Source organism: Sinohyriopsis cumingii, chromosome 3 (genome assembly GCF_028554795.1).
Source record: "Sinohyriopsis cumingii isolate HCF-2022 chromosome 3, ASM2855479v2, whole genome shotgun sequence".
In the NCBI taxonomy this organism is placed as follows: Eukaryota; Metazoa; Mollusca; class Bivalvia; order Unionida; family Unionidae; genus Sinohyriopsis; species Sinohyriopsis cumingii.
Genome location: NC_142963.1, coordinates 87921664 through 87939539, shown reverse-complemented (window position 1 = coordinate 87939539; position 17876 = coordinate 87921664). Strand labels below are relative to the sequence as shown.

General features: G+C 34.0%; 1 protein-coding gene across 1 annotated transcript in view; it reads right to left on the bottom strand.

Annotated features, from left to right (window-relative positions):
• Nucleotides 1–17876, bottom strand: part of LOC149803253 (DNA-directed primase/polymerase protein-like) — a 65617-nt gene that overhangs the window by 20426 nt on the left and 27315 nt on the right. Inside the window, exons 6-11 of the mRNA XM_089953907.1 lie at nucleotides 14938–15011; nucleotides 13214–13287; nucleotides 9330–9581; nucleotides 7900–8062; nucleotides 5741–5841; nucleotides 1360–1555 (exon numbers count right to left, since the gene is read on the bottom strand). Of these exons, the coding sequence (XP_089810033.1) occupies nucleotides 1360–1555; nucleotides 5741–5841; nucleotides 7900–8062; nucleotides 9330–9581; nucleotides 13214–13287; nucleotides 14938–15011 (860 nt within the window). The remainder of the gene's footprint in view (nucleotides 1–1359; nucleotides 1556–5740; nucleotides 5842–7899; nucleotides 8063–9329; nucleotides 9582–13213; nucleotides 13288–14937; nucleotides 15012–17876) is intronic.

Here is a 17876-nt window from a genome sequence, read left to right as displayed (position 1 = left end):
AGCATGATCAGTTGGGTTCTTGATGGAAGAGTCTTGACCATGTTCAAACTGCTAAAAAATAGCCATTAAAACAAAGCTGAGAATGGAACCTAAATCTACAACATTCTGAACCAGCTGAACAGAGGGCGGTTTTCACATTCCCAGGACTGCAATGTCACCAATGATAGCTAGAAAACTAGTGTGAAAGACAGGTGTATGGGTCTTGTAGAAAGTTAAGTTGAAATATGATGCAAGTCACCAATGTGACAAAAAAAGGTCATGAGCTGCCTCTTGAGACAATGTAGTATATTAATGACTTTACCAAACTCAAGTCTAATAAGTGACCATTGAAGGAACAGGTGGATGAAAGCAAAACTTTGGAGGCAAAAGCAAGAAAACCTCTATGATTCATGTATGGATTGCTGAATGCTCTCTGGACATTGTGGGTTCCAGAACTGACGGTGAACACAAATCTCTAAACATGGAAGAGCTGGTGACAAATGAACTGGTGAAGAAGGTTACATGGGATGGTGAACAATGCTGGGTGTCTGACAATGTTGGGACATGGTTATCTCCTGGTGTTTACTTTGCAAATCTTTGATGGTCTCTGACAAGTACTGAGCATTCTGGAATTAGGCATTGGTGTGGTCAGTACCAGGTTTCAAAAGAACTGGGACTGGTGATAGACCCATCTACTGCTGGTCAATGATATTTCCAGAAGTCCAGTACTGTATAGTGCAATACTGTTCACCAATTTCAGTGCTAGGTATACAAGGCACCCACGTCGGTCACCTAACTTCCACTTGACAATGAAATGACATTTTAATACTTGAGAGGGCTGGATTTGTGTGATAGTGGATGGTGTATTATGTTTGGGTAAGACAGATTTTCATGAGCTTTTGTCACTTACAACCCTGCAATGTAGTTCATTGCTTTCCTAACATCTCCGTTCTGCTATGTATTTGCTTTACTTCATGTTTCTAACATTACTCAAATAACCATGTTCATCAATTTAAAAATATGGTTTCATGAATCGTATCATTCTTGATAATAGTTCTCAAAATAATAGTTATCATTTCTATGCTACATTTACATACTATGCTACATGTATGTACTGGTCCCAATGTACATACTGTACCCAACATACAGTGCTATATGTTAAAATTGTGCCCATCTATATACGTTCATCTGTATGAAGTGACTCTAATTGTCTCCTAAAGTTTACAATGTAAAAAAAAAATCACACTTTCAACAAAATAAAGGTCATGCTATATAAATTAAATTGATGAAAAATGTTCAGTAGTTTTATTTTTAAAGATCTGTATTACACAGGATGCATATACTACATGTATCAAAATGTGTGGACTAAAAATTCCTTACATGATATTGTTACTCTTGTGCTGCCGTCCAATATTTTCGCAGTACCTGTATCTGACAATCTCATATATAAGAAGTTCCCCCTTTTGGAAGTATGTCCAGTGTCGAATAATGCCATCTGCTCCATTGTAGGTGATCAAACTCATGATGAAGTTATCAACCTCAGGATAGGGTGATTTTTGGTATCCATCTATGACTTCTGTAAGTAAATCAAAATTGTCACATTTACATGTTAAGTATTTGTGGCCACCTGAGAGCAGTGTACATCCAGATCTGCCACTGCATAATGCACCTGATGGTCAGTGTCTTTTTTGCTAATGATTTCCAGCATACATTGTACACCTGACCTGTCAGTGTATGATGTGTTTGCAAATCTAAGTCTACAGTTTGCAACTAGGTGGATGTTACACACAAATACTGTAAAATTAACAGCTGTCCCTCCCTATAAAGTGCTGCAGTATAACATAATCCCTGATATAATACAGGTAAGTTTATTCTATTTTGTTAATTCCATTTTTTTCATGTAATGTACCTTAGTATAAGATGACCACACACTTCTACTGCTTCCTTAAATGGAACTGTATTGAGGGACCATAGTAGAAACTATTTCTATAAAGAAAATTTGAACTACAGTCACTGTGTCATTTGATTGGAATATAACAAAAACAGTTACACAAAGAAGGACGTATGGACTAATACAGAAAATGCTTACTACATGAAAGTGATACCACCTGTCAGGGATACTCCAATTACAAGTATCACAAAGTAACCAAAAATTATTGACCAATGGTTCTCAATAACCTTGATCTTTCGTTAAAATATGCGACCTTAAACTAAACAGACTGCATACATTTTCTTACCAGACTATGACATTAACTTTAAATCCCAAAATTAACAGGGCTTTTTTCCCTACCTTAAGTGCTGGCTATCCAAGGATTGATCAAGAGACTTATTCTAGAACAAATGTTATTGTACGAAGCTTATATTTTTCTTCCCACAAAGACCTTGACCACTGGCCATTTGATCGCAAAATCAATAAGCTTCTTCCTTAAGTGCAAGCCTTCCACAAACTTTGGTCAAGGCATGTGGTCTCAAACTAAAGTTATCTTGCAAATAATTTTTCTTCAGTCACCATGACCTTGATCCTTGGTAACAACCTATAAGCAATCCACAAATTTTCATAAAGGTACTTTGTCGAGAACTAAAATATCTGTACTGAAACCATTTTTCATTTTTCAGCAACAGTGATGATGGCCTTTGACCTTTTCACCCCAAAATCAATAGGCTTCTTTCTTACTCTAAGTGTGAAACATCTGCAGAATTTAATCTTTGTCTGTGATGTCGCACTAAATCTATTCTCAAGGAAACCATTTTTCTTTTTTAAGTCAATAACTTTGACTGTTGATCTTTTGATCCTCAAATCAGTGTTCTTCCCTGTCCAAAGTGCAAACCATCCACAGAGTTTTGTCCAGGTCTGTGATGTAGACCTATAGTAATTGTATGGAAACCATTTCTCTTCCTTCAGCCACTGACCTTAACCTTTGACCTGACCTTAACCTTTGACCTTTTGGTTCTTAAATTTATAGGCCTCATCCTTGCCTCAAATGCAGGCTCTTTGTAATGTTTGGTAATGGTAGATGGTAAAGAATTAAATTGTTGTGGATATATAAAATAGGGAACAGCCATATAAGCTTGTTTTTTTTATTAATCCATTTTTGTTTTCTGTCAATGGCATTTCTGTTTTCTATTTCTATTTTATCAAGTCCTATTCACTTTTAATTTTTCAAAAACAATGTCCAAAAAGCTGGAGATTGTATTTCTGGATCTTCTCCATGATGTTCATTTTCTGGATAAGTGTTCCAGATGGCTTCTAATAATCTCCCAGTTACTTCCCTGTGTTCTTCTTTTCTAATTCTGCTAATAGAACATTGCATCAACATCAGCTATGGTGCATTCTGCTGGATAAATTGTGAAATAGAACCTTTGATTGCTTGCTTACGCCTAGCTGGAGACATGATTGGCTCTAAAAATATACCCAAACATTGCAAATCTAAGCCTACAGTTTGCAGCTAGGTGGATGTTACACACAAATACTGTAAAATTAACAGCTGTCCCTCCCTATAAAGTGATGCAGTATAACATAATCCCTGATATAATACAGGTAAATTCATTCTATAATACTACAATTATGTTAGTATTCAAGAATACACCACCAACCCTATTTTGTTATGGATGCCTATTTGATCGAATACATTGTAATATGTAATAATCATCGTGCCATAAGAATCAATAGAAATTAGGAAAAACCCAAAATTTACATTATGAAGTGATGCTGATGCTTGTATTCATAATTTATTAGAAAATCAAAGTGAAGCAAGATTAATTGCTGACCCAAATGTTTTAAGGAAAAAGAAATAAAATTTTATTTTGCTAATTTATTATTAGGCTAGGGAGCAGTCTTTAATTGCTGATTATCAAAGTGCTATGCAATTGTTACTACAGCTAACTATGCTGCCTCTCACTGTTTTCACATTATGCTCAGTTCTAAACACATTAAGACAGTTGCTTTGATGATTTAGCCAGTAGTTTGGTACAAATTTATACCTAAAGATTTCATGATGAAAGTGAAAAACACATAAAAACTAAATGAAGAATAATGTAAATTTGAAATTTACTTTTTATTTTTACTAATTAATTTTTAAAAATTTAAGGGAAAACAATATTCATGCCCACAGAAAACTGGATACAAATTCTGTTTAAAAATATTAATGATTGAAACTTTTGCAAACTGCTAGTGAAAACCTGTGTAAGTTTTAAGTAGGTTTCATTTTTTAATTCAATACACTTATGAAACATATATAGCTGCCAACCCTCCATGCTCACAATTAGTGAAAATAGGGATAAAAATTAGTGAATTTTTATATGAATTCGTGAAGCAATCTTCGAGTATGGGAATATTTGTCAGAACAAATGTTTAGCACGGTCTCCAGCTGATATAGGTGGATTGTGTTCAACAAGAAAACTCAAAAACAATGCTTCGGCATTGGTAGCTTGCAGGTCTTCCATTGATGGCTGTAAATATTCCACAGCTGAAATCTGCTGTGAGTTCTTAATTTTCCCAATCTCTACGTGCTTTTTGCTACCAATGTGCTTCCTCACATTGTCTCTGCCACCATGCCCAATGCTAAAATTTGTGGCACACAGCATGCAAAAAGCATGATGTATTTCGGTGTTTGATGGCTGAATGCATGGCTAATTTTTGGTATATTCGAAACTAAACTTCACTTTTTGTGCAATACATTTCTTTTTCCTTGTTGCTGAAGACATTTTCAAGATGTGATGCTGAATGGTAATTCAAATCAGTGTTTGCGGTGTGTGCTGGAGCAAAATTCCGGTTAGGCTCCAGTTTCTGTCAAACGCATTTGTAAATCTACTTTAATACATAAAGATTAAAATACGCTAAAATGCTTGCTACCGGGCCAACTGTACCAATCAGCTATAGTTCCACTAATATTGTGACCAGCAGTACCAGACTGATTTGGCAACTGCCGATGTCATAACTAGCGCTTAACGGGAAATTGGTTATTTTATTAAAGATTTAAAATAATTGAGAATTGGGGAATTCATGATTTTTTTTTGCATGTGTTGTGAGTTCGTGAATCTCTGAAAACGTTATGAAATTCATGCCAAAATCGTGAGGGTTGGCAGCTGTGAACACATGACCACAGTTTATGATGCTGCAGCCATTTCCTATTTGTTGTTTGCTCACCTACAAAAATGGGACATTTTTCCTCTACTACACAATTTTTGTGGTCTTACTTTTTGCTTCCATTACATGTGGTTCTGAACTAACATGCACGCAAGTTGTTTCAATAATGGACAATAATTTATCACTTATGTATGTTTGTAGATTTTTAAAAAAATAAACTGGTGGATTTGCAGTTCAAGTTGGAATATAACTTTAATAATAGGGGTTATGAAAAAAATGAAGAAAAAATGTTGAAAAATAACGTTTGGTGGAGTGTTTCTGAAAAATAAAATAAAGGTTACTGAGATCCTTGCTTACTGCCCTAATATATTGTTGAAAGAGACATTACTGCTGATATGCAACAATAGGCAGAGTATCAAATACATTTTGTTTGAAAAATTTAAGACCCTGGATAAAAAGAAATCATTTTAGCATTTCATTAGGTTAAAAGGCATATGATAGAATCAAATGCATTTAGGAAATACTATTAGGTCAGATCTTACAAATCAACTAAAGTAAAAGCAATGCCATTAGCTACCTTGTAATCTTGATGAAGAATTTGTGGACAAATTTTAAATTATGAGAAATGTGCAGCTTATATGCTGTATTTTTAAGAGACAGAATTTACATCTCTACCTGTGGACTTGCTGCTCTGGTTGGAATGTTTAGGCATACTTAGTCTGTTGGCTGAAGAATCATCTGAAGTAAATGTAAGCACCTTCATTCTGTCTGTGTAGCTGGAATAGATATTACACTACTTTTATTTTCAAGGTGGTGGTCCTGGATGGCTAAGTGGTCAAAGCCACTTGTATTTACAGATTATGGACATCTTACCTCTGTCCACATAGGTCTGAATTTTGGTTTGACTAATATGGGTGTGAGAAAGCTTGCCAGTACCTTCCGGTGGGTCAATGGTTCTTCCCAAGTTTTCCTGGGCTCTTCTTCCATAAAAATATACTTGCTGCTATGTATAGCCAATAATGTGTTGAAAAATGGTGCTGAACCCATGAAAAGATATTTTCAAGGTATAAACATTTCAGTTTCCAGTGATAATGATCAACTCTGAACAATGCAACCTCTCTAAGACAGCCACTTTTTGGCTTTCCTTGTCATGTTACCTTTCTATCTATCTCCATTAGCCTGTCAACTCCATTCAAAGAGCCAAAATTGTCCCAATCCTCCATTCCTTGTCTAAGTTACAGACAGAGACCGGGGGGGGGGGGGCTGGTAACTCACAAGGAAACAGAAACTAAAGATTTTTAAAAAACTTATTACTGGAGTGTGAATACATAGTGGCAATTTAATCATTTGTATTATGACTAATAATGTGTGTTGGAGAATCTCAAAACTCTACCACAAAGGCCCATTTAAACATAATCTAAATAAACATAATTAAATTTATAATCTGCATGCCTGGGTGTACAGAAGAAAAATTCAATCCTATGGTAAATATTGGTATCAGGAAAACAACTTTCTCTCCATTATCATTTTCAGAGAACATGTCTTTTGCTGTGTTGTTTTGTCTTACTCAAAGTCCTGGGATTGTGTGAAAGAAAATACCTTTGTATTATATATGTGCAGCATTGCCTGGGGGTTATATAGTCTCAATCTTGATGAGTTAAAAATACTGACTTCTGTTCACTCACTGCAGCATGCACAGAGCACTGATGGGAGGGGGGCATGTTTACTTCAAGTTCTCTAACCTTGAATTTGACCAGTACTTATGGTTATTATAGTAGGGTTCATACAAACTTTCAAAGACAACAAATGCAGATTTGTAAGATCTATTTTTGCTACATTTTGTATGCAAGTGATGTTATATGAGAAAACGAGTGCAAAATACTACAGTATTGTTTAATGATGAAATTCAAACTATAATAACCAAAAGAAAGAAACCAGGAAAACTCAACTATATCCGAATCTAACAAACTTGGACAATTTTATTTGTGATTATGAAAAGAAATTAGAACTGAGTTTATTTCAATTCTTAAATACTTTTAAAGACCTCAGGGTAATCTGTTTGATTTTCCCAAATTTTCAAGACCTTGAAAATTCTACCTCATTTTTCCCAAACTGTCAAAGACCGTAAGAACCCTTTATAGGGCTATTTTCCTTAATATGTCAAAATCCAGAAAAAAGTCTTGTTAGGATGCTGTCAACTTTACAGAAGCACTCATCAGTTGCAGAGATATGTGTGTGTTAGTGTTTTTTAAAAATATTTTTAACATAGCTTTAACAATTTTAGTCATTTATACTATGTCTGCAGTGTGGCACTTAATAGCAAAATCTGTGAAACTAGTTGCATTCACAAATAGGTCCAATGTTACACTGGGCCTCAAATCAACTCAGCAATAATATATGACCATAAAATTCAGCAAGTTTCATAGCAATTCACTCAAATCTGTGAGACTAGTTGCATTCACAAGAAGTGCAAAATATTTGTATGATAATGACACAGCGAGATGTAGAAAGAAAACTGATGAAGTATACTTCCCTTTGATGAAAAAAGTCTGATGTATTGCTCAGTCTTGTGTAAAGGCACAAAAGTGAAAAGTATTTTTGAGGTCTCTTGTAAATGCATGCTAACCAGGCACTAGTGAAAGCAGAAACTGGTTGTTTTGGTGTTAAAACAAGCCAAAATATGTGTTACAAATTTTTTTGAAAAAGGGATGGATTTGTGAGCTAGTGGATGTTCTTCTAACATATTCTGACTGGGTAATGTATTTGAAGAAGAAAAGTTTTGGAGATTAAATGAATGTAATCAGAAATACTGGTAAGCATACTTGGGTACTCACTCGACATTTGCTACAAGTGAGTCCAGGAAAACTGTTTCCAGCTGACTCTGGTTTAGTCCTACATGACTTTGGTAGGTATTCTCCAAGGAAACCACAAGAGGATTGTTTTTCTTCAACTTGCTTGATAGATATAAGCGGAAGTTCCGATTCTTTGTATAAACACCTGAAATTTGAACATTATGTACTGCTTTATGCATAAAACAAAAAAATCTTTTCCATCCAGATGATAACTGCTATTTAAGAATGAAATTTTCAAAAAAATTAAAACCGAAAATGGATAAACAGAACCGACATCAAATGTAGATTAGGATTTATAAGTACAGGCTACATCAAATATCTAATGTTCTTCCTTTCTTAATTGATTTCTTTTTCTTATCAATTAGATCACAATTAAACACTTTTCAATTTGTGAGCCGATGAACTATATGGTTAAAAGAAAACAAAAGTCTATCTTTTAAGTACAAAAAGATTACTCAAAAACATATTATACTGAATTTTCTCCTTGTGTTTGTCTGTTATTCTATAATAATAATAATAATAATAATAATAATGACCTTATTTAAAGAGGGTAACACGATTAGCTAAAAACTAATCTACCTTGAGGCCCTCATACAAAGGAATTTATTTAAGCTGCATCTGTGAAGCCACTAGATATACTGGGTTTGGAAGAAAGAAATAGAGTGGGCATTTCTAATCTCAACTGGAATACTATTCCAGAGCAGAGTTCCAGAGTATTGGAAACTTTTTTTTAAATAACTCCTTATTTGGTTTGGGAATTTTATACTGTTTGGTAGACATGGATCGCAGGTGGGGAGTATTACCAGGTAGCCTATACTGGAATAGTGATTGTAAATATTCAGGAGCACTATTATGAGATATCCTGTATATTAATTGGGCTTTTCTCAAACAGATTCAGTCTTTAATAGGTAATATTTTTAACCTACCAGCTAAACTTTCCTTCCTTTCTTTCTGGATTGATATTAGCCCAAATACTCTTTTTTGAAGATGTGCCAGCTTTGCTATGTTTTTATCATTTGAATTACCCCATACTGTACTACAGTAGTCCAAATAGGGTTGTATGTAACTGTTATAAAATCGTTTTCTGTGCCTTTCAGGGAGAAAATATCTTATCCTACTGAGAAGCCATAAACTTGAATTGACTTTTTTACTGATATGTTTGATATATTCAGTCCATGATAGGTTATTATCTACCAGAACACCAAGTAGTCTATCATGACAGACCATTTGCATATTTGTAGTATTTTTCTAATTATTAAAATAATGAGATACTGCAAACTCAATGGTTTGCCAGTGAACAAATATAAATCTGAGAAGAGTGGAACTTATGTCTAAGTCTGACAAATGTTTGGTAAATTAACCTTTATCCCACTATTTTAATGGCATTTAAACAAGTTTTAATTATTTCATACCTGTATCACAAAATAGGGTCTCATCATCGTTTTTATTTTTCACAATCAACATCTCTAAGTCTTCTTTGAAGAACTGGCTCCATAAAGCTGATAGTTGATCTTTTTCATCCTCCTTGCCCTCAACATGTTGGTTGTCCATGTCATTCTTCTCTTGGCTGTTCCTGTCACTCTGTGTTCCAGCAACAAATGTCTGAGAAGACTTTGGTCTTAAATAGCTCAATAGCTTGGAGAAAATGTAACATACAAAACTACCTAACGATTGGGAAAAAGAAAAGAAAGAAAATTTCCTGAATAATACCCTATTATAATGAAACAGTTAATTCAATATTCATGGATATTTGATCATTAATTATATTTTTTACAATTACTATTTTTAAAGGTGTTTAATCCAAAAATACTGGAACTTGAACTGGATATTCTCTAATTTGCTTGTGGGTAAAGAAAACCTATTGAAAATTGCAACTCATGTACTTTATTGACAGTATTAAACAAGAGATGCCACACAGCCTTAAAATCCAAAATACAAAAGAAGCCAAGATACTACAGAAACTTTACAATCTTATATTCCATGATACTAGAGAAGCTTTACAATCTTATATTGCAAGATACTAGAGAAACCTTCCTATCATACAGTCCATGATACTAGAGAAGCTTTACAATCTTATATTGCAAGATACTAGAGAAGCCTTCTAATCTTATAGTCCATGATATGAGAGAAGCCATATAATCTTATAGTCCAAGACACTAGAGAAGCCTTCCAATCTTATAGTCCATATAGTCCATGATCCTAGAGAAGCCTTCCTATCATATAGTCCATGATACTAGAGAAGCCTTATAACCTTTTAGTCTTTGATACTAGAGAAGCCTTCCAATCTTATAGTCCATTATACAAAAGAAGCCTTATAAACTTATAGTCCATGACATGAGAGAAGCCTTATAAACATATAGTCCACGATACTAGAGAAGCCTTATAATTTTATAGTCCATGATACTAGAGAAGCCTTCCAATCTTACAGTCCATGATACTAGAGAAGCTTTATAATCTTATAGTCCATGATACTAGAGAAGCCTTATAATCTTACAGTCCATGATACAAGAGAAGCCTTCCAATCTCATATTCCGTGATACTCAAGAAGCCTTATAATCTTATATTCCATGATACAAGAGAAGCCTTCCAACCTTTTAGTCCATGATACTAGAGAAGCTTTATAATCTTATAGTCCATGATACTAGAGAAGCCTTATAATCTTATAGTCCATAATACTAGAGAAGCTTTATAATCTTATAGTCCATGATACTAGAGAAGCCTTATAATCTTATAGTCCATGATACTAGAGAAGCCTTCCAATCTTATAGTCCATGATACAAGAGAAGCTTTATAATCTTATATTCCATGATACTAGAGAAGCCTTATAATCTTATAGTCCATGATACTAGAGAAGCTTTATAATCTTATAGTCCATGATACTAGAGAAGCCTTATAATCTTATAGTCCATGATACTAGAGAAGTCTTCCAATCTTATAGTTAATGATACTAGAGAAGCCTTATAATCTTTCAGTCCATGATACCAGAGAAGCCTTATAATTTTATAGTCCATGATACAAGAGAAGTCTTCCAATCTTACAGTCTATGATACTAGAGAAACTTTATAATCTTATAGTCCATGATAATCAAGAAGCCTTATAATCTTATATTCCATGATACTAGAGAAGCCTTATAATCTTACAGTCCATGATACTAGAGAAGCCTTATAATTTTATAGTCCATGATACAAGAGAAGTCTTCCAATCTTACAGTCTATGATACTAGAGAAACTTTATAATCTTATAGTCCATGATACTAGAGAAGCCTTCCAATCTTATATTCCATGATACTAGAGAAGCTTTATAATCTTATAGTCCATGACACCAGAGAAGCCTTATAATCTTATAGTCCATGATACTAGAAGCATTATAATCTTATAGTCCATGACATGAGAGAAGCCTTATAAACATATAGTCCACGATACTAGAGAAGCCTTATAATTTTATATTCCATGATACTAGAGAAGCCTTCCAATCTTATATTCCATGATACTAGAGAAGCTTTATAATCTTATAGTCCATGATACTAGAGAAGCCTTATAATCTTATAGTCCATGATACTAGAGAAGCCTTATAATCTTATAGTCCATGATACTAGAGAAGCATTATAATCTTATAGTCCATGATACTAGAGAAGCCTTCCAATCTTATATTCCATGATACAAGAGAAGCTTTATAATCTTATAGTCCATGATACTAGAGAAGCCTTATAATCTTATAGTCCATGATACTAAAGAAGCCTTATAATCTTATAGTCCATGATACTAGAGAAGCCTTATAATCTTATAGTCCATGATACTAGAGAAGTCTTCCAATCTTATAGTTAATGATACTAGAGAAGCCTTATAATCTTTCAGTCCATGATACCAGAGAAGCCTTATAATTTTATAGTCCATGATACAAGAGAAGTCTTCCAATCTTACAGTCTATGATACTAGAGAAACTTTATAATCTTATAGTCCATGATAATCAAGAAGCCTTATAATCTTATATTCCATGATACTAGAGAAGCCTTATAATCTTACAGTCCATGATACTAGAGAAGCCTTATAATTTTATAGTCCATGATACAAGAGAAGTCTTCCAATCTTACAGTCTATGATACTAGAGAAACTTTATAACCTTATAGTCCATGATAATCAAGAAGTCTTATAATCTTATATTCCATGATACTAGAGAAGCCTTATAATCTTACAGTCCATGATACTAGAGAAGCCTTATAATTTTATAGTCCATGTTACAAGAGAAGTCTTCCAATCTTACAGTCTATGATACTAGAGAAACTTTATAACCTTATAGTCCATGATAATCAAGAAGTCTTATAATCTTATAGTCCATGATACTAGAGAAGCCTTATAATCTTATAGTCCATGATACTAGAGAAGCCTTATAATCTTATAGTCCATGATACTAGAGAAGCCTTATAATCTTATAGTCCATGATACTAGAGAAGTCTTCCAATCTTATAGTTAATGATACTAGAGAAGCCTTATAATCTTTCAGTCCATGATACCAGAGAAGCCTTATAATTTTATAGTCCATGATACAAGAGAAGTCTTCCAATCTTACAGTCTATGATACTAGAGAAACTTTATAATCTTATAGTCCATGATAATCAAGAAGCCTTATAATCTTATATTCCATGATACTAGAGAAGCCTTATAATCTTACAGTCCATGATACTAGAGAAGCCTTATAATTTTATAGTCCATGATACAAGAGAAGTCTTCCAATCTTACAGTCTATGATACTAGAGAAACTTTATAATCTTATAGTCCATGATAATCAAGAAGTCTTATAATCTTATATTCCATGATACTAGAGAAGCCTTATAATCTTACAGTCCATGATACTAGAGAAGCCTTATAATTTTATAGTCCATGATACAAGAGAAGTCTTCCAATCTTACAGTCTATGATACTAGAGAAACTTTATAATCTTATAGTCCATCGAACCCATGACCTCCCATATCTGAAATGGGCATTCTATCCACTAGGCCACTGGAGCAGTTACGAGTAATCTTACAGCCTTATTGTCCAATATACAAACAAAGCCTTATGGCATTAAAGTCCATGATAAAGAAATGCCTTATAGCTAAATATACTAGAAGCCTTACAGTCTTATTGTCCAATATACATGAGAAAACTCACAACTCTAAAGTCCAAGTTATGTGAAGTCTTACAGCCTTATTGTCCAATATACAAGCAAAGCCTTATGGCTTTAAAGACCATGATAAAGAAATGCCTTATAGGTAAACATACAAGACAAGCCTTAATATTTGAATATATGCTGTAGTTACCTGCATGGCTGTTATCCTGAAATGTTATGCCTGGAATCTGGAAAACAAGATGTCTGCTGAACTTTGAGGTTGTGCTGAAAGCAAACAGTGTAGAGCTTGAAGAACAATTAATTTATTTAAACAGTATTTGTCAGAAATTGAAGGCATATTAATCAGTGATTCTAAATATAGGTGTAACAATTCATCAATATATAGTGATACTGTGATACTTTCTGCAATGACATGACATAGTGCATCGGTCTGTAGCACTGCGAGAACATCCCAATAAATTCTGCATTGTGTGACAATGTATCAACGAGGTAGCATCCAAGTGATATATCATATAAAGTTGAAAACAAAAAGAAAATTGATGAGCTTTATGTATCATAATTGAATCATGTTCAACATTGTTTTTGTAAATTACCAGTTCGGGAATGAAATTTGTAGATTTAATGTCATACAAAAAAATTCTGATCCTATAATGCTTTTCTAAGACCAAACTGTTGTTTGCAGATGGACACAACTTGTAGGCGAGAAAAGTGTACTATTACTATATTGATAGAAAAATACAAGGTTAAATTCAAAATTGTTTCACATATACTGCATATCAATATCGGATAAACCATAATATTCTTCCAATAAATAAAGATGAAGTTAGGTTAAAATTATGATAACAAAGAAGAGAATTTCAGACATACTCCCTTATAAGTTGTGTCTAACCGCAAAAAAAATGACACTGATCTGATATCACATAATGACACAGCAGATCTGGGTCTGTATTGTTTGTTTTACTGATTACTACTAACAAACAGGTCTGGGTCTGTGCAGATTGTGATGGTCTCAACTTATAAGCGAGTATATATGGTCCTTGGATAAGCTATTGTTGTTGTTGTAGGGTTTAATGCCATTTAACAGCACACTATAGGCTATACATGGCAGCCAGTATTAATGGTGGAGGAAGAACCCGAGAAAACCCCGGAAAGAACCACCTACCCATGAGAAGCTACTGGCAAGCTTTCTCACATACCCACATTAGCCGAAACTCGAACCCACACAGAGGTGAGATGGCAGTGATCTGTAATGGAGAGCGCTTTAGACCGCTCGGCCACTCAATGCCCCTCCTTGGATAAGCAAGTAATATTAATCCACTTTCTTGACAAGAACCAAACACTCTATTCACATACAGATACTCATGCAGACAGAAATTAATCTCTAAATGTGACCAGAACTTAAGTTCAGATACCACATATCCTTGATTAGAAGTCAGCTCCAATTGCAAACTGCATAGAAAAGCATATAATGCATCAGCAGATCTGGATTTATACAGCTTGATAGGAGTAATCAGTAAAACAAACACAGATCATTATGCAACAGCAGCTCAGAGCTGTGTGTAGCTGAAATCAACTTACAAGCGGGAATATATGGTATTTATGCAAGTAAATAAAATTAATGTACATGAAATTAAAGATTAAAAACCTGTCATTGCAGAGTTTACAGGGAAGATAGTCACCCGTAAATATAATATTTTGATTTTTAGGTGGCATTGCTACAGTGGTGGAAATAGGTTTAACAGGCAGATATCATACATTCACTTGGTGATTTCTGAGTCTGACTGACAATATCATACAATACCTTTTCTTGAGATAAACAAGAACTTACATTGTGCACTGAATAAAATGAAATATAAAAAAGATTTTTGCAAAAATTAAAATTAATAATAATAAAAAGAGGGATTTTAGCCTTACCTTGAGTCTAAATCAAGAATATATCTTCTGTCACATTCTATGCAAAAGACTTCTCTTAAGCATGCACAGACATACTGCAAAAAATGGGCAATGATTTAATACCGAAATTTATGAGTTGAACAATATCCAGGTTTTATGATTCTTTTTATCACATAATTTTTATTTCAGTAGAAATTATTGAGATATAAAGAATAATGAATAAAAATTTTTTCATTCTGACAGTCGCTGCATCTTTCATTTGTTGTGTTTAAAAAATATTAGCCCCAAACAAAGTTGAAATTATAGTAAAAGTAGATTATACTTTTTGGCAAACTTTAAATCAAAGAATAAACATCCATCTGAATAAACAGAACATTTTACAAAAGACAATATATTTTTCCAACACAGAATGTCAAATGCATGTGATGTCACATTGTTTGATATGGTACACAGTACCAGTTAGAGTAGGCCTACATCACATGATCAATGTCTACCCTGAAAAGTCACTTCACAAAAACATTACATTGTTGTGATATTCATGTGAAAGGAAGATTACTGGATGCAGAAATTCCCATATATAATGTAAAGTATTTGTGACCAGATATTGGCAGTATTTGATTAGGTAAACAAATTTCTTTTTGAGTTGGATTTGCATCACATATTTACCGCGCAAAGGCTGTGGTTAAATAAAGTTCAGTTTGTTGGGAGACCGGTTTATGTCCACAATCTTTTGTGAAATGAGGTGAGTTAATTTACGTCTGTAAGTTTACATCGGAACCATGGTTGTATATAGGGTGGATTCTACGTTACAGATGTACTGCTCCCCCCTCCACCCCACCTAATATCAAATCAGCAATACCATTTGTTTTACTTCTTCTTGTTGTTCTTGTCTTGGGGTTTTAGGCCATTTTTCATACGATGACATTGTTATTCATGATGTAACAAACCCCTGTGGGGGTAAATTGGCCATATTCAGAGATACAAAACCACTTTTTACCCAATTCTCTTTTGTGAGATGAATACAAAAAATGGACCAATCAGAATCACATATAGTGATATGTAACACGTCATATAAAAAATACAAAACTGCACATACTATAGGAAACCTATACGAACTTTGTGATAAATCTCTATTACGATCAAGAATATAATTTTTTTAAATTTTTGGACGATATTTGGTGGATTACACATTTTTGTTGTTGTGATTTGGATTTTTAACGTAACTTTTAACAATTTTTCAGTCATATCGCTACAATGTCTGCAATGTGGCAGTTTATAGTGATGTCTAGCACTGGGGCATCATGCCACAGACATGTAGCATGATGTCCCACCCATCACAATATTCTGACACCAGGCCGACAAGTCCTAACACTAACCTCTTAATGCTGAGCGCCAAGCGAGGCAGCTGTAAGTACCATTTTTGTAAGTCTATGGTATGACTCGGCCGGGGTTCGAACCTACGACCTCCTGCATCCGAGGCGGACGCTCTAACCACTAGGCCACCGGAGCAGTACACAATTTTGTACATAGCTTATAAATTACTGTTCATGAGTGTATTATATTGCATTGAATGGTGATGAATAACCATATCTAAAATGAACAACCAGTGACTATCTAATTCTGAAGGAAAATTATACACAATTCATAAAAATTAATTAAAAAACTGGCTAGAACTAGTATTAATGGGTGAAATGTAAAGGACCCTGCTCTCTAGGGCCTATAACAGAAACATTCTGTTGAAAAAGCAAAGTTTGCAGACAGGCATTCTGGGGCCATAACTCTTCCAATGAACAATGATGTGTGGAAGGATGAAAATCCAACTTATTCAAGATCTCATCACTATAATAACTGGAAAGCTATACTCCCATACCTGTCAACCAATCAAGAGGAAAACCTGTATCCAAGACCAATAAAACCCTTGCAAAAACCACAAAAAAAACGTACATGAAAAAATGATATCATAAATTACATAAGATCAACACTTTTAAAACAACAAATGCCATAAACAATCTAACTGTACCACATTTACATAATTATTTACATCTCTGAAACTTTATTTCATTTTATTCTTTTGATTTTCCATGTGTTGTAACACACACACGCATTATTATATACACATGCACCTTTTGCAGTTTTCAAAATGTAATCAGGGGTTTTAACGTCTATGCAGCAGATGTCAATGTTTATTTTACACTTTAAAAATGATGTTACTATGTTTTCATTCAGGGACTTCCTACAATCTGCATGAGTTTTTTTCATCATAGAAAAAGGTCTTTCACAGTCTGCATTGTTGTGTCGCAAGGTAAGTAGTCGTTGAGTAACTAATTTCAGATTTGGGAAGCAGATGCCATCAGTACTAATTGTCTGACTGATAATATCCAGCCAGTAGCTACAAAAAACTCCTTTTCTGGCAATCATCTGTTAATACATGCACACATTCATCAGGTAGCAAGCAACAATCCTCAAACTCATCTTTAAGTGCTTCATGATCCCAGTGTGGAGCAATTCACAAATGAAAAAAGTGTTGCTAGTAGTATAAAAAAGGACAGGTGCAAGGCATTTTGAAAAATGAATTGTCAAGGTGTAATATTAACTTCTTTGGAATTATCATGACCTCATTATTACATATTTATATTCCCTCCTACAATAGAAGACCTCGACCTGATATTTATTTTTTGGGCATCAAGGTCTTATTGCCCAATGATAGCACTGTGTAGCTTGTTCTGATGTCGATTAACTTCGGAATGATAAGTCAAATTTTCAGGAATATCTCATACACCTGACATCCCATATCAGCACTTTTCTACAAATAAAAGTTATGTTTAGTTAGACTTTACTTACACTGATGTCTTTTTCCTAATAAATTCAAATTCTCACACAAGCAAATGGACATGTCTTCAAGTTCCATTGGCCTACATTTCAGTTGGCTGGAATGCGATGAAGTTGCGAATACCGAAATT